Source organism: Scomber japonicus, chromosome 1, assembly GCF_027409825.1.
Source record: "Scomber japonicus isolate fScoJap1 chromosome 1, fScoJap1.pri, whole genome shotgun sequence".
Classification (NCBI taxonomy): domain Eukaryota; kingdom Metazoa; phylum Chordata; class Actinopteri; order Scombriformes; family Scombridae; genus Scomber; species Scomber japonicus.
Genome location: NC_070578.1, coordinates 13,552,067 through 13,571,860, shown reverse-complemented (window position 1 = coordinate 13,571,860; position 19,794 = coordinate 13,552,067). Strand labels below are relative to the sequence as shown.

The 19,794-nt window shown below is 38.9% G+C and overlaps 3 protein-coding genes and 1 pseudogene across 4 annotated transcripts in view; all 4 read left to right on the top strand.

Annotated features, from left to right (window-relative positions):
* The first annotated feature begins 382 nt into the window (after positions 1-382).
* LOC128377094 (UDP-glucuronosyltransferase 2C1-like) lies at positions 383-5,781 on the top strand. Its single transcript, XM_053337023.1, has 3 exons — positions 383-489; positions 2,479-4,016; positions 5,680-5,781. The coding sequence occupies exons 2-3, from the start codon at positions 2,479-2,481 to the stop codon at positions 5,723-5,725; spliced, it is 1,584 nt and encodes a 527-aa protein (XP_053192998.1). The 5' UTR covers positions 383-489; the 3' UTR covers positions 5,726-5,781.
* A 1,729-nt stretch (positions 5,782-7,510) lies between these two features.
* Positions 7,511-10,016, top strand: LOC128379223 (UDP-glucuronosyltransferase 2A2-like). 2 transcript variants are annotated; one of them, XM_053338948.1, is made up of 2 exons: positions 7,511-7,612; positions 8,074-10,016. In XM_053338948.1, the coding sequence occupies exon 2, from the start codon at positions 8,096-8,098 to the stop codon at positions 9,671-9,673; it is 1,578 nt and encodes a 525-aa protein (XP_053194923.1). In that variant the 5' UTR covers positions 7,511-7,612; positions 8,074-8,095; the 3' UTR covers positions 9,674-10,016. The 2 variants fall into 2 exon arrangements, with proteins under 2 accessions (XP_053194923.1, XP_053194860.1); XM_053338885.1 differs by having other exon boundaries at positions 8,070-10,016.
* A 1,933-nt stretch (positions 10,017-11,949) lies between these two features.
* LOC128355565 (UDP-glucuronosyltransferase 2B13-like) lies at positions 11,950-13,572 on the top strand (annotated as a pseudogene).
* A 5,340-nt stretch (positions 13,573-18,912) lies between these two features.
* The window catches only part of nptnb (neuroplastin b), a 28,701-nt gene continuing 27,819 nt past the window's right edge, over positions 18,913-19,794 (top strand). Inside the window, exon 1 of the mRNA XM_053339055.1 lies at positions 18,913-19,226. Coding sequence (XP_053195030.1) covers positions 19,154-19,226 — 73 coding nt within the window. The 5' untranslated portion in view covers positions 18,913-19,153. The remainder of the gene's footprint in view (positions 19,227-19,794) is intronic.

Sequence of the window (19,794 nt, the reverse complement as noted above, 5' to 3'; positions counted from 1 at the left end):
GATAGTCATCAGATACAACCATCCTCTGTTTGTTTGGCATAATGAAACTATGATTCTTGTGAGATCAACAGACAAACAGCCTGAGTGAGAATGAATTCAAGAATACAATTCTCTGGCCAAAACTATACTTATTAAAAGCATTCATTTTGAGGTCGTTAAATCTGAGCTAATATGAATGATTAAGTGTGACTTTAAGTTGCATTACTGTACTTCAACATGCAAATTGTGCTTTGTTCCCATCAATCGTGGTGCGTTCCAGTTTTGCTCGGAAGTCGGTAACCTCCATATCGCTGCACATGACTCCCAAAAGAAGTGGGCGTAGTTTAATGTACACTGGTTTGGAAAAAAGAGAAACGCTCCCAGGACACCAGTGTGCAGCTGAAGCTCATGTGTGCTGTGTAGACTCGTCAGTAACACACAAGCAACACGAAACAGTTGACTACCGCCTTGACTTGATTTCTCGATGTGAACAAACCCAACTGCAGCACAGTAGGTGGAAAGACAAAGTGTTAACAATATTGTGTGATAGATATGTGTTATGTTAATGGTATTTTGATGCTAACTTTGTAGTTCAGTAGGTGAAAAATGGCACGGTTTGGTTTATGCCTCCACATTATGTAAAACGTTACATTTGTAGGTTTTGTCTAAAGACGATAATCAATACTCGTTAACACGTCCTTTTTGAACGTCTTATAGGGATAATTAGATTTTTTTTTTTTTGCAGTGGGTTATATGAGGTTGCTACTCACCTTTGTTAGTGTAATACTTGCTGCATTTTGTGTCGGTATCATGGGTGTAGTAGCCAGAGATAATGGTGTGTTCCCATTGTACTCAGAAGTCGGTGTTTCAGAGTTCCCAATCGGAAATTTTAACTGGGACTCGCCCTGAAGTCGGATTTCCGACTCGGAAAGTCGGACGAACCTCGTCAGCCCCATATCATTAAGACTAGCTGGTAGGTTAGTTAACTATTAAAACATTACGATTGTTGTCGAGTGGTTAGTACTCATGCCTTTAAGTCACAAAGTCACTGGTTGGAGATGAGCCAGTGGGCACCATGCCAGCACATGTCAAGTAGCCTATTATACTGTTTACATTTTTTCAACCACAATATAAAAATGCAGAGGTTAATAGTGTCACCATAAATCTAGGCTACATTAATTCTTAAAGCCCAATTCAATCAATATTATTTCTTAACCTCAGTTCATACAAGGTAGGATGAGTAGCCTATTGTTTTACCTATTGCAGTGATTGTGTGAAAAGTGTCTCCTCAGATACTGATGAGGTGGCAGCATCTAATTTTAAAATGAAGGTGTTAACAGGATCTTCAGACATTTGACGTATTAATGCAAACAAGGAGTTAGTTGGTCCAATCCACAGTCCATATCTCACGTGTTTTTCATTATGAGAAAACATATTCTTTTAAACCTTGTCGAAAAAAGTTTCTCAATATAAGAAAACATCTTAACTTTAATGAGAAAATGCATTTCATTGTTATTAATACCCTTCTCGTTTTCTCATCATAGTTGGTGCTTTGATTTTGACAAACATGTCCTATGGGCTTTCAGAAACCCGTCTATAATGTTATTTCCATTGCCTCTTTCTCCAATGTGAGACAGAGTGTACAGTTTCCTTTCAGAGTGTCTGATGTTGATAACAAACCCCACCTAGGTTGCTTAAGAGCAGTGTTTCATTATTGTTTTAAATAAAGCAAAACTTTTAACTCAACAGCAACACTGCTGTTCTCATGACATGCAGTGCCAGGCTAATATGTTAAACACCTCTCTCTTCATCTCGGTGTTTTTTCTCTATAAATTTAACACTCTGATGCAAACTGTGGGCCTATATTTTTAGAAATGAAACTAGCATTTCAGCAGTGATCCTATTAAGAGAGATATACTTGAGAGTGTGCAGCATAGACAACTTCCCCATCTAATTTTAAACTTTTAAAATGGATGTGTTAACAGGATATTTTCTGTCATCTTCAGACATACACATTTGACATATTAATGCAAACACTGAGTTAGATGTATCAGTCCAATCCACAGTCCATATATGTGTCAAGTGTTCCTCAATGTTGATAACAAACCCCACCTAGGTTTCTTAAGAGCAGTATTTCATTAGGCGGTGTGTGTTTTGAAAGAAAGTAAAACTTTAAACTCAATGACATGCAGTGTCAGGCTAATATATTAAACACCTTTCTCTTCATCTTGTTGTTTTTCTCTATAAATGTAACACTTTGATGCAAACTGCGGGCCTATATTTTATAAATGAAACTAGCATTTCAGCAATGATCCTATAGGAGAGTTATACTTGAGAGTGTGCGGCATAGACCTCAGCTGCAGCCTAACTATTACAATGTTGTGATGACAAAGTTGAAAAAATGAGTAAGAGTAAGGTTCATCAGACATCGTCACAGCACACCTTCTATCATGATATTTTTCACAGTATTAAATTGATTTTCCATCATATTAATTTCAGATGAGGCTCATCTGCTGCTGCGTTGCTTTGCTGCTGCTCATCTTCATACCCAGTCCGTGTCTAGGAGGCAACATCTTGGTCTTTCCTATTGAGGGCAGCCATTGGATAAACATGGATGTTCTAATCCAAGCTTTGCACTCAAGAGGACACAATATAACCATTGTGCGTTCCAGTAAAAGCTGGTACATCAAGGATAAGTCCTCTTATTACAATACCTTCACAGTTCAAGTCGAGAGGAGCTTAGATCAAACATTTATTTCAAAACTTGTATCTGACGTCATAAAATTTGATAGGGGGGCGCTTCCTTTGATGAGTTTTCTCCACATAAGTGTAGGAATGATTGGCACATTTGTTGACGCTCATAAATTGGTGGGTGACTATGTATCTGCAATGTTAGATGATCAAGAGTTGATGAGAAACATGAAGGACAGCAAGTTTGATCTTGTACTCACTGACCCCTGCTGGGGTGGTGGAGTCATATTGGCCAAATATTTGAACCTTCCTTTGGTTTATAATGTTCGCTGGCTAATAGCTGGAGAAGGTCATCTTTCTATTGCTCCTTCACCTCTGTCATATATTCCTATCACAGGATCTGGTTACACTGATAAGATGATGTTTTTGGAGAGAGTTAAAAACATGGTTTTGTATCTAATAACCCAAATGCAACACACTATAGTGGTTAAGCAGGTATACCAGAAAATGTGTGACAAATATCTTGGGCCAGATAAGGACTTTAATCAGTTAAATATTGACGCGGATCTGTGGCTCATGAGAGTAGATTTTGTGTTTGAATATCCACGTCCCACCATGCCTAATGTTATCTATATGGGAGGGTTCCAGTGCAAACCTGCAAAACCTCTGCCTCAACACCTGGAGGAGTTTGTCCAGAGTTCAGGGGAACATGGAGTCATCATAATGTCTCTGGGGACTTTTGTGAATGATCTTCCTGCGGACCTAACAAACAACATAGCTGCAGCTTTTGCCACATTACCTCAGAAAGTCATCTGGAGTTATAAAGGTGACAGACCAGCTGCTCTGGGCAACAACACTATAGTAGTTGACTGGATGCCACAGAATGACCTTTTAGGACATCCCAAAATTAAACTATTTGTGGCTCATGGAGGAACAAACGGTGTTCAAGAAGCAATTTATCACGGAGTGCCAATTGTGGGCATACCACTGTTTTTTGACCAATATGACAACCTGCTGCGTCTGAAAGACAGGGGAGCAGCTAAGATTCTATCTATTAGCACAGTGGACAAAGACAACAACTTCCTGAATGCCATACTGGAAGTACTGAATGAGCCCTCCTACAGGATTAACATGCAGAGACTCTCCATGCTGCACAGAGATCAGCCAGTGAAGCCGATGGATAACGCCCTCTTCTGGATAGAGTTTGTCATGAGACACAAAGGAGCAGCTCACTTGAAAGCACAGTCCTACAGACTGCCCTGGTATTCCTACCACTCTGTAGATGTGTTTTTGTTCTTGGCTGTAGTTATGCTTCTTGTGCTTTCAACATTTTTTATCTTGATTAGGTGTCTATACACTACAATGTGCAAACATAAGATGAAACGTGAGTAATAGTTCAAAGGAAATATATTTTGTTCAATATCAAGTTGGGTTAGGGTTAGGGTTAGGGTTTTACTCATTTTGGACAGTCCACCAGCTGTCAACTCGATATTCTTCCTACACGGCTACTAAAACAGTCTTTTGCAGCAGTTGGCATAAGCATATTGACAATTGTTAACAGTTCTCTAGCCACAGGCACAGTTCAATCTTGTTTTTAACATGCCATAGTTCAACCACTCCTTAAGGAGCCTGGTGTTGACCCTGCTATATAATAATTTAAGGTCAATATGTAAGCTTTCCTTTTTTACCTCCTCCACGCTGCAGATGCAAGAACATTCTGTTTTTATTCTTGTCGATCTAAGTGCAACTTTTGACATTGCTGACCACAAGATTCTCCTGACACGTCGGGCTGGCGTCTCAGGGCTTCCCCCCTACTGGTTCCACTCCTATATCTAAAACAGACAATATACCGTTTCCATTGGCAGCTCAACGCCACCAAATATTTCATGTGGGGCTCCGCAGTATTGCGTTTTAGGTCCAATTTTTTCAGTCTTTACATGCTCACATTAGAAAGAATTGCACACATCCAGGCCGATGTAACCAAACTACAAAAGTGTCTCCATGACATCAAAGACTGGCTGTCTCAAAACTTTCTTCAGTTAAACAAGGACACGGCAGACATCATACTCTTTGGCACCCAGACCACATTATATTCAACAGTGAACTAAACTTCTATAAATGGGTAAATTCCATTGTCAGATCCAGCTTTTTCCACTTCAGAACCATCTCTAACCCCCCGCCCCTCCCATCCAATTGATTACAAATCTCCCCATGGTCTCGTCCCTACATATATTTCACAGTCCCTCGAAGCACAGGCAAACACAAGTGGCTTTCTCACAACTGCTTTATTTGTAGCGTTCTCTCCAAATTCTGGAGCACATTTTACCTGCTCATTTCTCCCCCTCACATACACCATAACAGCACAACTGGACCCTAAAATAAAAGTGTCTCTTTCAAAATAAAAGTTATGTCTGATAGCCCTGTCAAAACTCACACAGCACACTGAGCACAGCGCAGGACCTGAGTTAGAGAGGGTATAAGGGCAGCGGAGCTTTGGCAGCTGAAATTTGAAATAAACTTCAGACCCACAAAAAAATGGAAGAAACTGAAAACACTTTGAATAGCCCAAGTTACTTTGTAGTAAAAACACACGCAGACATCCCAACTCTCCTGGAAGTTCCGGGAGTCTCCCGCATATTGATAGTGGCTCCTTGACGCCCACAAATGAGATACAGATACAGATACTCCCGGAATCTGGATTGAGCAAGCAAGAGTGTGCTGTAGAGAGTGACTGCACGTTTGTGTGTGACTATCAATGCAGCAAAGCATCCTGTTGCTGACATCACCCGCAAAAAATGTACACACTGCACATATCCTTACTGTAAACCATACCACTTGATTAACTGTATACTACTGTCTACACTGCACTATCTGTCATATACTGTCAATTGTTATGCAACCATGTAGTTCAATTTTCCATATTTATTGTATGTCATCTTGTCAGTATCACTATTTGCTTTCTATCATGCACAAATAAATGTAACTGAACCTTTTTAAAATGTTGATTAGGTGTCTATACACTGCAATGTGCAAACATAAAGTGAAACGTGAGTAATCATTCAAAGGATGTATATATTGTTCAATATTAAGTTGGGCTTTACTCATTTTGAGTAAAATTAATGGAACATTTTGATAATGACTAATCAATGGCATTATTTTTTAAAGGCAATATTTTATAGTTATTTTAATTAATTTTGATATTCATGTTTTTTTTTTATTATGTGGATGAAGTAAATGGATGTTGTTATCTTCAATCTGCTTCAAGTAGGACATTTTATAAATAAAACACTGAAAAGAATATCTAAATTGAGTAATACTTTTTTTAGTCCCAGTAGGGTAATTTATGCTCTCTATATGACCCCTGTTCAAGGGTAATGACAAGATTGCTTCCAGCAACATGCAATGACCCCAAACATACAACTAGCATCATAAAGATGTTCTCTGCTTGACCCTTGTTCTAAAAAACTGTCTTTAGTGACATGAAGGAAGAGTTCTGCAGCAGATAGTATGACCCCAGAGAGCCTCATCTCAACATAATATAATCAGTTTGTAATCACATGAAGAGACAGAAGCAACTGAGGCACCTAAATCCACAGAAGCACTGTGGCAGGTTCTCCCAAGATGCTTGGAACATATCTCATAAGAATAAACACTGAAGAAACTTTTCATGCAGATTACTGTGGAGTTTTGCCTCATGCACTCCACTTGAAGCAGTGTTTCTCAAACTTTTTCACATCAAGGACTCTTAAACTGACACAAATTAGACCAAGGAACCCCATTTGATAAGATTTTGTCCCAGGGTCCCCCTTCTGATAGGATTTTTACTTTTAGATATTTAATTATAGAGAGTGCATGAAACTCATAACCAACAAACATTGTTATTTTGTTGCTTGTGAATTATATTATAGTGAAAATAAATTAATTTCCTTTTTATTGGGTACCCCCTAAAATCCCCTTCAGCACTCCGGGAGGTCTCCGGACAACACTTGAGAACCGTTGCCTTAAGGAGACGAGAGTTGAAGGTAGTAAGCTCAGCAGAAGTGCTGTCATGGTGAGATCAATTTCGCAACATTTAAAAAAAGGGAAGTGGCTTTCTAATTCAGCTAATTTTATCTCAGCTCTTCACAGTGCCGTCTGCAAAGCCAAGGCAGTTAACTGTAAGATGGCTATTTAGAATAGTCTGTCAAAAGTGAGCTTCTCATGACAGGTGTAGAGGTCTTATTATATGGAGCATAAAGACTGGTATATTGAAAACCTGTACATTTCTTAGGCCCGTTTATGGACTTTTGGAAGATGGCCTTTATAGTTGAATCAGTTATTTAATCAAATCAATGTCCAAGATTCATAATTCAAAATTGTGGAATTATGAAATGTTCTTATTGATGTATTATTTCTGAGTGAGTTTGGAGGTTGATGTATAATTCATGCTGATTGTTTATTGACATCTGTCATTATAGTTTCAGTATCACACCAAAGACACACTTAATAATCCAGTTTAAAAAAAAAAAAGTTAAAAAGTTTTGAAAATTATACTGTTTGTGGTGTGAATTTAGGATCTAATGTTATTAACTGGGTAAATCTTATAGCTTTAATAAATAATGATAGACATTGTCATTGTGTTTCAAAGACTATGTTGCTCTGCCTGTGTTAAAGGTAAAAATATGCAGCACACCTTTTTTGCACCCATACCCACACCCACACACACCCCATTATAAAGTAAATCATTCTTGTTGACATTGTCGTTCAGGCATAATGCATGACCAAGAATGAACTTCCATTTTAGTAGCCAGAATCTCATGTTGCAACTGTGCTGTGGGTGGGACAAAAGAAACCAGGAAATGTTTTATAGTCCCAACAGTTTGACTACGGCTTTGTATGACCTACTTCGTTTTGGTCTTAACCATCTGCTGACAGGATTGTTGATTGGAGTGCCAGTTTCACAGTAAGCTTGAAATGTATCTTGTTATTGCGACATGAGCAACAAATGAGTAATCTCTGTTGAGAGCTGTTAACTGCTGTTTAGTACTGAAAGGATACAAAGTACAAAGCTTTTGTTGCCAAGTAGCACAGATCATTATAAATATTGGTGCATAGGATTTGTTACACAGGGTTTGTGTTTTCATACAGGGAAGCTCCTGGATTTTTTCTCTTATGCATAATGAAAACAGATGTGGTTATACAAACATCATTGCTCGGGGAGGTTGCATGCAGAGTGTTTGGCACTGAATAGCACTCTAATTTCCTGAAAGAGGACGCCTGTGCCACTGGGCCAAGGAACATTGTTGTAGCTCTCTGTTTTGGGCAGTCTACACTTGGAACACCATCCATGATATATGTGCACATGTGTCGAATCTATTAGTGACCGCTATCTGCTCTGTTCTTTTTCTTTTCCATTTCAGACAGCTCCATTTGAGAAGATTTGAAGATGTTTTTTTCATTGGCCTTTATCATCTCTCTTTTGGCTGTCATTATGCCAGCTGCCTACAGCGGGAAAGTTCTGGTATTTCCACATGACGGCAGCCACTGGGTTAACATGAGGGTACTTGTTGAGGAGCTGCATTCAAAGGGGCACAGTGTGACGGTAATTCGCACTGCAGACAGCTGGTACATCAGTGAAACCTCTCCACTCTACAGTACTGTCACATTGGATATTTCTGGTGGTGGAAATGAGGATTTTTTTCGTCTCTTTGTCTCTGAAGTTCTTAAAATTAAACAAAGCAAGGGGTCTTCGTGGGCCCGTTTTGCTTTAGATATGGAGTTAAAAGACAAGTTCTTTGAATTACACAGGAAAATCTGCGAAGTAGTCATGTACATGTTTGAAAATGAAGTGTTAATGAAGTCCTTTAAAGATGCCAAGTATGATACGGTTTTGACAGATCCTGCTAATGGAGGAGGCGTAATGCTGGCTCACTATCTTGGATTGCCATTAATTTTCAATGCTCGATGGACTGTTCATGGCGAAGCCCATTTTGCAATTGCACCTTCTCCACTTTCCTATGTCCCACTTCCACCTTCTGAATTAACAGATCAAATGACATTCTTTGAGAGGGTCAGAAACATGATTTTTTACACCATGAGGATGCATCTGTATAAGCAGATAGCTGGGCCACATTATTCTGCACTGTCCACTCGATACTTTGGTCCAGATGTAGACTACTTCTCCCTGTTTCAGGCAGCAGATTTGTGGCTCATGAGAGTGGACTTTGTGTTTGAGTTTCCTCGTCCCACCATGCCAAATGTTATCTATATGGGAGGTTTTCAGTGTAAACCTGCAAAACCTCTGCCTCAACACCTGGAGGAGTTTGTCCAGAGTTCAGGGGAGCATGGAGTCATTATCATGTCTCTGGGGACTTTAATTGCAGAGTTTCCACATGACTTAGTTGTTGAGATAGCTGCAGCTTTTGCCACATTACCCCAGAAAGTCATATGGAGGTACAAAGGTGACAGACCAGCCACTCTGGGCAACAACACTCTTATAGTTGACTGGATGCCACAGAATGACCTCTTAGGACATCCCAAGATGAAGGTATTTGTAAGTCATGGAGGAACAAATGGAATCTATGAGGCTATATATCATGGTATTCCAATTGTAGGCATTCCCATTGTGTTCGATCAAGCTGACAACCTCTCTAGACTGAAAGCAAAAGGTGTGGCAAAGGTTTTGGATGTTTCTGAATTGGATAGAAAAGTATTTCAGACTACCATTCAAGAGGTCCTGGATGAGCCCTCCTACAGGATGAACATGCAGAGACTATCCAGGCTGCACAGAGATCAACCAATGAAGCCACTCGATAACGCCATCTTCTGGATAGAGTTTGTCATGAGACACAAAGGAGCAGCTCACTTGAGAACCGAGTCCTATAGATTGCCATGGTATTCCTACCACTCTGTAGATGTCATATTATTTTTAGTTTCAGTTGCTCTTCTTATTTTGTTCACGTTTGCTGGGTTAGCACTTACATGCTTTAGACTGTGTTGGAAAAGAAAAGTGAAATCTGACTAACCAAAAGACATGCTTGATTGTTCATTTTCATATTGGTTAATATGTTGCTATATTACAGTTGTAAAATGTAATTAGTGGGGGGAAAAATGCTGATTTTTTATTTGTAGATATTTCTCTTTTTTTTTTATTTGTGTTTTGTGTTTACTGCAAGTTTCCTACAAAAAAAATATGTACTGTAAAAAATGAAATGACTAGTCTTAACTGCTGGCTTGTGAAATGTGTGTGATTATTGTGTCATTTGTCAACCGTTGCTTTTGGATGTAACCAAATGAAGATTAAAATGATCTCTGCAAATGCAAACTACCAGAAGTGTACTACATAACTTGATAAATAAAACGAGCTAAGATACACATTTCAACTTTGCTATACACTTATTATATGCTATACTTTTACAATATACTGCATTATCCTGAAAAAAAGTTGTTAAAGCAAGGATCCTGAAATATTTAAGACACTGACAATAAAACATTAAAACAGAGAAGGATGCACTTCTACTTCTATTAAAGTACCTTGAAATAGATATGTTTTAAAAATGAATCTAAATGAGAGTTTGTTGCCACCTGTATCAGCTAGAATGAGATGTTATTCCATTACAGTATTTTCTTAGGCTGTTAAAGAGGAATATCAGCTACTTAAAAATATATAATTTTCAAGAAGACAACACAACAAAGTGGCCAGGTTACACTGGAACATTGTCATATCACCATATCAGAAAACCACTCGTTGGTTACAACATTAAGGTATGTAGTTGCTGTTTTTTTTAAATAAATTGTATTTATAAGTTTTGCTTTTTCACAATGTGGAGAACAAAATAGAAAAAGTGACACAACAAAACAGAACAAACTAAAATGATTTTTTTTAAAAAGTAAAAAAGAGCAACACACTGCCAGTTCACAGTAAAGATGCACATGCATGTCAATTTGTGCAATGACTGAAATGTCCATAAGTGAATTGAGGATCAGGAATTGAGTCGGTGTAGCTAATACAGTGAGGTTGAGGAAGGCCAGAAAAGAAAATTAATCTGGTGGATTACAGCACATTACTATGCAATGCCCTACAACATGATACAGTAAAGTCCAACTGAATTAGGTCCCACTGAGATACCTCTCTGTCCTAGTATGATCAATAAAGGGTCCCCAGACCTTAAGGAACTTGGGGCAGGAATTAGACAAGGTGTACCAAATTTCTTGAACATAGACAGGAAACCATGTCATTCAGTCATTTTTAAAGCAGGGAGGGGAGACAGACTTTAAACTCGCATTAACAGAACAAGCTTTAATCCTATCCGAACTTTTCATCCATAACCTGTCCGAAATCACTACAACAGTGACATTAATCTATGCCTCTTTAATGTAGAGAGAGGAGGGTGGCAAAGAGAAAAGATGGACAAACTGTGAAATGAAATGCTTGGCAGTCGGTACTCTAGTCATAACGTCATAACAGTAATGTTTGGCGATCATGTCAAGTAGCAGTTGCTTTTTATAAGGAGTCAAGTCAAGCTTCATTTGACTGAATAATGGAATTGCAATAACATTTGCAAACTGAAAATTAAAATTGTATGTAACTAAACACTTGTAAAAACAGGAGAATTATGCTGCAGTTTGAAAGTTACTTGGAAACTGCAGCATAATTCTCCTGTGTATACAAGCAATTTAGTTTGGTTACCAATATTTGCCTAGAGTAAACACCATGGACTATATTTTTTCCCCTTTGAACTTTCTTATCACAAGTGTTAACAATATGGCATTGCTGTACTAAAGTCCACCTCAAACTTGAAAGTGAAAGGACTAACACAGGTTTTATCCTCTGGCAAAGGAGAAATACTGAAAAAGAAAAACATTGCCAAAGAAGATCATTTAAAAAAATCTTTTGCCAATAGAAAGGATTTATTTTTTTTGGAATTAGAAATTGTGCATATTTTAGACGCTAATATTTACTAGACATACAATACTGTTACACATCCTCTTGTTGCTCCAGTGGTTTAGATCATCTCAGGTGTAAAGGTTGCATTCTGGTTAGCACTCACTGTAAATGTTAAACTACTGCAGCAGGTTACACACACTAAAGCCAAATTATTATATAACATAACATATTATATAACAGAATTCTATTTTAAGTACATTTATTTTTATAATAACAAAGCTACTTAAGATTTAATATTCTGTCCTCCCAATTTAAGATTACAAATACACCAGTCCTGGGTTGGGATCACTCTCTGCATGCACTGCCCAAGTGTAATTTATGGTGGGAAAGTGTTTGTTTATTCAGTGGACCGGAGCCACTGGGTAAACATGAAAGTCATTTTTGAGGAACTACATTCAAGGCCACCAGGTTTCAGTTGTGCGAGGATCAGACAGCTGGTACGTCAAGGAAAACTCCCTATTCTATACTTCAGTTACACTCAATACTGAGTCTGGATATGATAAAGACTTGAAATACAGTTGGAGGGAAAGTCTGCCTGGACATGTTTTAAACTGCAAGTCCTCTGAGATGCATGACACAAAACATGCACAATGCTTGAGATGCTTTTTGAAGACAAATATTTGATACAGTCTCTACAGGATGCAAAATATGACCTTGTCTTGACAGACCCTGCTATGCCAGGGGGTGTTATACATGCCCACTACCTTAAGGTGTCTCTTGCTTTCAGTGCAAGATGGACTAGTCATGGTGAAGGCCATTTTTCAATTGCATCCTCTCCTCTCTCTCATGTTCCAACGACGGGAACTGTTTTATCAGATAAATAGATTTTTCTTGAGAGACTTACCATTATAATTGTTTTTGGTTTCACAGAGTATCAAGTTGCATACTATATCAAACACACTATGTTGGCTTAATTGAAAAGTATTTATGTCCAGATGTAGACTACTCTCTGTTTCAGGCAGCAGATCTGTGGCTCATGAGAATGGACATCCCACCATGCCTAATATTATCTATTTTGGAGGGTTCCTGTGTAAACCTGGAAAACCTCGGCCTCAACACTTGGATTTTGCCCAGAGTTCAGGGGAACATGGAGTCATTATCATGTCTCTGGGACTTCACTTCGTGCTGTTATGTCAGCACAAAGTAAACTTCGTGCTGACATAACAAACAAAGTAGTTGCAGCTTTTGCCAAGTTACCCCAGAAATATATCTGGAGGCATAAAGGTGACAGGCCAGCCACTCTGGCCAACAACGCTCTACTAGATGACTGAATGCCACAGAATAACCTTTTAGGACTATTTGTGGCTCATGGAGGAACAAACAGTGTTTAAGAAGCAATCTACCATGGAGTCCCTATACTCGGGCTTCCACTGATTTTTGATCAACCTGATAATCTATTAAGAATGGAAGGAATAGTAGCAGGGAAGATAATTGATGTTTTTACAATGAATGAAGACATCTTTTTCCAGAGTATTCAGGAAGTCCTGAATGAGCCCTCCTACAGGATGAACATGCAGAGACTCGCCAGGCTGCACAGAGATCAGCCAATGAAGCCACTCGATAACGCCATCTTCTGGATAGAGTTCGTCATGAGACACAAAGGAGCAGCTCACCTGAGAACCGAGTCCTGTACAAACTGCCCTTGTATTCCTATCACTCTGTAGATGTGATACTTTCCTTAGTTTTAGTTGTGCTGATTATTCTAAGTACTTTTGCTGCTTTTATAAAGTGTCTATGCTCTAAGCTGTGTCCGAGAACAAAAAATAAATGTGATTAAAAAAAATTAGAAGTAGCAATCAGCTAAATTTGCTTGCATATGATAGTTATTTGTATTGTGATTATCAGGATAATAGAAATAAACTTTAAATGAGCTGCAAAAACATAATTTGATTCTAGTAAAAAAAAACATGTAAAACATGTCATTTAGTGCTATATAATTATTTGTTTTATTGTCAGGGAACAACAAATATGCCTAAGTCTGTAGTTTTGACTCACTACATTCTTACATTATTGTTATTTCACAAAACCAGTGCGCTGAACAAACAAACTGCAATAGCTTTAACAGCAACTTATTTTTCTTATTAAGTTGGCAAATACATATATATACATATATACATATATATATACACACACACACATGTTTACAGTATATATTAAAGAACATCACTAATTCAAAATACATGGACCCCCTGATATCTGTAGCCAGAGGCGACAAGACACATAAACGGGTTAACAAGATATAAAGTAGCACTGCTGCTCTAGTATGGACAAAATAAAAACATTTTAATCAGTGTTTTTTTTCTCTCAGTGCCACTAATTTTCAAATTTTCAAAATTCACTTTTATACTGTAGCACACTATATTTTACATTTATAAATTATTAATCATATTATTCACATTTTAAAATATTGAGGCTGTATTATCTTATTTGTCTTCTTAAGTGTAGGCTTGAACAACGAAGCCATACATTGGAGTGACACATCAAGACTACACTAGACTCTTTGCACTATAACTTGTTATATCTGTGGGATTTTACTGACTCAGTCTTTCCTTGTTATGCAATACATAGGCTACTAGTGTATTAATCTCAGTGTTAAACAGAAGCCTCTTTCATTCAAGTGTGAAAGTCTGACTTGAATTGTTCATTCTAGATGTAAAACTACTTTAAATCATTTGATTAACATACATATTTACTGCCTAACACAATATGTTGAGATGATGAATGCTGAAATTCTAGAAAGGACTTCTACTGCATGTACATAAGCATTTTGAAAATAAAGGTGTTTGAATGATTTTGAACACTTTTCAGTGACGCTGTTTCTTTGACATCTTTTGATGTTTCTTATGCTTCTCTAACCTTCCTCTCCTGATGAGAGAGTTGTAGACGTTCCTGTGGAGGGAAGCCACTGGCTGAACATGACTGTCCTAATTCATTCACTCTTAGATATATTAAGACAGACCCACAGAGGCTGGAGCATCACTGAGGGGTTGACTGGTGATTCAAAATATTATAAAAATAGAAGAGAGAGAACCTAGTGATGAACTTTGGAAGTATGACTAACAACCAATATGGGATACAGGTATACTATTGGCTCAAACTCTACCTCCTAAAAAAGTGACTGTTTGTATATTATGTAAGAACATATCCTTTTAAGTAAGAAAGAAAGAAGAAGTGGCTCAGGGCTGCCACTGCTGTCTTCAGAAATGACAGATTTCCTTTAACGCAATATCTGTGGCCTTTGTGTTTGCGTTCCCTTGTCATTCAGCTCTTAAACTTTGTCAGTACTTAAGCAAGTGAAATGCCTGTGTTAAACATAGTGGCATATATTTGACAGTACTTGGCAAATTACCGAATAAAACAATTAGGGTGATAGATCGGCTACTCTGGTCAAGAACAGCTTGAAAAAGAAATAAAGTAGTTCAAAATTCAACTGAGTCTAAGTTGTACGTCTCCATTTGATGATGATGAATATGGCAGCCTGCTATGTTTAAAAGTGAAGGGAGCAGAGTGGATAAAGGAAAGAACCTCCTCAAGGCCACACAGAAAGTCCTGCATAAGCCCCCCTATAGGATGAACATGCAGGGTCTGTCCCAATTTTTACACTTAATGGGCTTACCTGGCATTTGGGAACTAAACTGTAAGCACTGGTTTTGATAAACCTGCACAGACTCTATGGACTGCAGTGCCAGTGAACAATAGTCCACAGGTCTTTGTATTCTTCTGTAGATACCATGCTGTTTGTAGCCTGGGTTAAACGGCCCATATTTCAGCTGAGTTAATGTATTGAATGTTTGAATTTTGATATAAAAGCCCACTAGAAGCAGAAAAGATATTCCAAATGTTACCATACACTGTTTTTAGTGTCTGAACAACATTATTTGTTGTTGAAGTGATTATATTTTGTCCGACAGTATATTGGGATTTGTAAAATTTGCTTGCTCGAAAGATGTCACAAAAACTAGTTTCACACTGTGAGACTAACTTAAATTCAAATAACTGAGGATTACAGAAACTAACATACTAATATGACATGACCGTACAAAATCCCTGAGGGGTTTTACTTAAATAAATAAATTCTTTTATTACAAAACAATAACAAAAAAAACATACTGCAAATACTGTTATAGAATTTGTGTCTACATCCTACTTTTTTCTGGTTGCAGCCATGATACAAATCATCATGTGTATGGTTTTATATCTCTCGCTGTCAAACAGATGAATCATAACAATTATCAGTTCAGTCTGATCATCATGGTTATGTAGGTTTACACATGACGGACGTCCAACCATACATAAATCTGGAGACATTTGCTACTCAGGAGAGGGGAAAAAATATTTAACGTGTAATTTCTGTTAAAATATTTCACTGTTGGAATACGCAATAATATATATTGAGTAATCTAATATTAGTCAGGTCAATATTAGGTGCCTGGTGGATCCTGTCACCAGTAGTATTTCCATGTGTCTGAATGTAGCTTATACAAAAGGTACAAAAAATATCCAGATGAAAAATGAAACAACATTTTCATGGTATAAAATGTTAACTAGGTTAACTAAGTGTCTCACATGTGCTGGCTGATCGTTTAAAACTGAAAAAAATCACCAAATGTGATGAAGTAAAATATCACTTTAAAGACAGGTGTGAACTACTTTGTCACTGCACTGAAGTATCAGATGAATACAGGCACAACACTGGGTACATATTCACTGATAATACAGCAAAAATAACAGGTACATTATTTTCAGTTATATTCATATTCATGGCAGCATCATTCAAGACACATGTCAATCTTTTTAGAGGGGAAAATACTTCCAAACGGCACTTATTGACAATTGTTACGTATACTCATAGTAAAGTCTGTTCAAGGTATTTAAAACGTGTCCATGCCAGCAGGGCAGGTGTGGTGGGCGGTGTAATCCTCTCATGATGTCCTGGTCCGTAGAGAGCTCATCCTGAGCACAGTGAGCTCAGCTACATCTGCATCCTGCATCTCCACCTCTTGTTGGCAGCTTTCTCTGATTACATACACTACGAGACCCACACAGATGAAAATGAGGAGGACTATGCCTATAACCTGGGGTGCAAAGGAGTAGAGCAATGCCGTTTTAGTCATTTTAATAGAAAAGATGGGAATTGTATAAAGTCTATTAACAAAGCTATATTTATGCAAATGTCTACATAGATTCTCTGCAGTGTGGTGTTAGCACTCCGCTCATCCTACATAATCTTCTGTACACTAGAAATCATTCTACTCACCTGAGAAAAAACAAACAGCTGCTGTGAGCGGAGCATTAGTTCTTGTGGGCTGACATCTCCCTCACTAATTGGCTCACACCACTTCTGCGGAGCAGCCTTGTCAACTAGTACAAATCTACCCTCCCAGTCTGTCATAGCACAAGCAAAGTATTGCCCATCGAGGAACAACAAAATCAGCCACACGATAGCAGGAACGACGCTGGAGAGGGAAACAGTTTTCCTGCACCACGTATCACATCTGCATCCTTGAATGATCAGCATCAAGGTGAAGGCCATGACGGCAGGAATGATGAAGAATGCTGATGAAAACATTCCATTCCATGTAGGGTTGCAAGGACACTCAAACTCCAGCTCCACCAGCTTCTCTAGTCCCATGAGGATAAAGCCAAAAGCCACATTTGATACCAGAGGACTGTTGCTAAGTTCATTTTTCAGCCTGGTAAGCCATTGTTGTCTACTTTCCATACTAGATTGACCGAAAATGAAGACAGTCGTTGTAAAAAGCCCAAATGAGGGTCCACCGTTGTGAACACATTGGACACAGCTAAGTGATGCGTAATTAACTCATCCAGGGGTAAGTTTTCCCCTCGGGCAAAATGCCACACTTCCACTCTGATTGGTTTTGAACAAAGGAGGGTGTGCCGTCTGCTCTGACATTTCTCTAGCTGATTGGTCTGTGTGAGGTTTCAGGTGGGGTTACATTTTAAATGTGGTCTCCCATGGACAAACTGGAGGGAGGGCTGTAAAGTGGAGGGAAGTTTGTTCTGCAGTAGAGCACAGGCTGGCCCTTTGCAATATTCCAGCAAGAAAAAACAAAAACAAAAAAAAGCCTGCTCCAGGCATTTGTCAAAGAGCAAGCCTTTGCTATTAAAGGAATCAAGTTACAGGCTCACATTTACACTAAAACTAAACAAATGGGTAAAATGTTACAATTAAAAACATATTTAACTAAAGAAACGCCTCTTAATTTGTAAGTCTAGTTACAAATGCAACAAATGCTCAAGTGTTTTGAGTTAAGTTTTCTCAATTGCCTGCAATCCAAAAATTAGCTGCATGCTGGCTCTTTTTCAGTTTACCATAACTGACCACATGAGGTCGCCCATGCAACAGCACATATTAGGGATTGAGCGGATTACAGGAGGCCATGTTAAACTTTCAAGGGGATGTGGTACATACAGCTTGAGAACATGCATGCCGCTGATGTGATGACATAATTTCTAAATGACCTCAGCGAGTTCAAAAGCATCACCATAATCTCCTCACATTAAAACCTGACAAGAGAGAGTATTTAGGCGCTGTGAAATAGGCTTGAAAAGATGTGACTGGTGAAAACAGCGACTGGGATGCTTTCATTTAATCTCTTTCAAGTTTTTCAAATGTAAAATCGTGCGTATAAAATTATTTGTCGTTTGCTCTGTTTAGTTCGTGACACATCTGTCTTGTCCGGTGGTGATGGTAGACAGCAGATACACTAATATTGCAAAAGACCTTGAACAGAGTGGTCAGAGTAGGCAATCATATAGCTACTACTGGTTCATTAGACACTGTATGAACACGAACAACATCCTCCAAATGTCAGCTGATGAAAATGGCATGTAATAAAAATGAAGCCTATCCACGTGCAAGGAAAAGGAGCCTGTGTAGCCACAGAATAACTGTTTGAGGTCCCAAACAACATTTAATGACATAAGTGTTATATACAGTAGACAATATGTGCAGCCTATGTGAGTCTGTGCCGCGGTCATGAGCGCATAGGGTACGCGCAGTTTGTCGTTGCTGCCGCTGGTGTCCTACCAGCATCTGCTTCTCTTTTTGGAATTAAAAATAGACCGCTGGTGAGAACAGACTGGTGTTTCGGCTCACTTCCCGTCGGGAGTAATTTGTGTGTTACTTTCTTTTTAATCACCGAACCGTGACCGTGCGTGCGCAAATGCGCATCGGTCTGCGCATCTTTGAATCTTTGGAATTACACTGTGGACAATCTCCCTGACATCCCAAGACCCCTCCTCCGCAATCCGACGAGGCTTCTTCACCGCCTATGGCCACACATCGGCATCCCTGAGCCGCTGGCCTCGTCCCGGACCTTTCGCTCATCGCAGTCCTCTGAAGGTCTTTGAATCAGGGCGACTTTTTATTTTATTTATTTTTTACAAATATTTTTGAAATCATCCTCGGCTGACAATTTTTTAAAGAACCTGGTGCTATGCAGGGCCCATCTCTCTAGAGCTTGTGATCAATACACGATCTCTCCTCCCACATTCGTCCGACCGAGACCCGGGTACTCTCATCGAGCCCCGACGATGCATCCTAACGCAGTGCTGGCGGTGGTCCTTGCGGGGAACTTGATGCTGCCTTTCATCACGGCTCAAAACGGTAAGATGCCAGATGTGTCAATGGCATTGTTGTGCACAGCGCATTGAGGGAAAGTGACTTGACTTGTGTGGGGACGCCCGAGCAAAATGTTGCTGAAGAGGATTGTGAGAATGTCTCCGTTAAGCACTACTATCGTTTCATGCATCTCGACATCAAGGCCAGAGTTAGACAACCAACAAATATGATCCATCACTGACTAGACAATCTGTCTTCAATGTAACCAACTCAGAAACTGCAACAACTGGGGATGATATTGTGACATTTTTGTTGCAAGGTTACTTATTTTCAACTGAGTGTAGTGTGTCTGTGTGTTAGAGGACAAGTCGGATATTTTTTCCAAATTTCCTTTAAAATAGGCAATGAATGCTGGGGACAAAACTGAGCTTTGCACCTTCTTGGAATTAGTTGTGAGTATTTGCATACAGTGTAGTAGCCTCTGGCTGCCAGTGTAGTTTGTTTAGTCTAAGACGGTTGGGTGACAGAGTGTCACTCAAGCAAGACCAACCCGCTCTGCATGTTGAGGAACTCACCTATTACCAAATACAAGTTGGACTCTCCTAGTTTGTTG

Bases quoted from the DNA above. Each gene is read 5' to 3' on its own strand.
- LOC128377094 (XM_053337023.1), top strand. From the start codon at position 2,479: ATGAGGCTCATCTGCTGCTGCGTTGCTTTGCTGCTGCTCATCTTCATA. The intron at 4,017-5,679 runs GTGTCTATACAC...AATGTTGATTAG, and splicing joins ACATTTTTTATCTTGATTAG to GTGTCTATACACTGCAATGT.
- LOC128379223 (XM_053338948.1), top strand. From the start codon at position 8,096: ATGTTTTTTTCATTGGCCTTTATCATCTCTCTTTTGGCTGTCATTATG.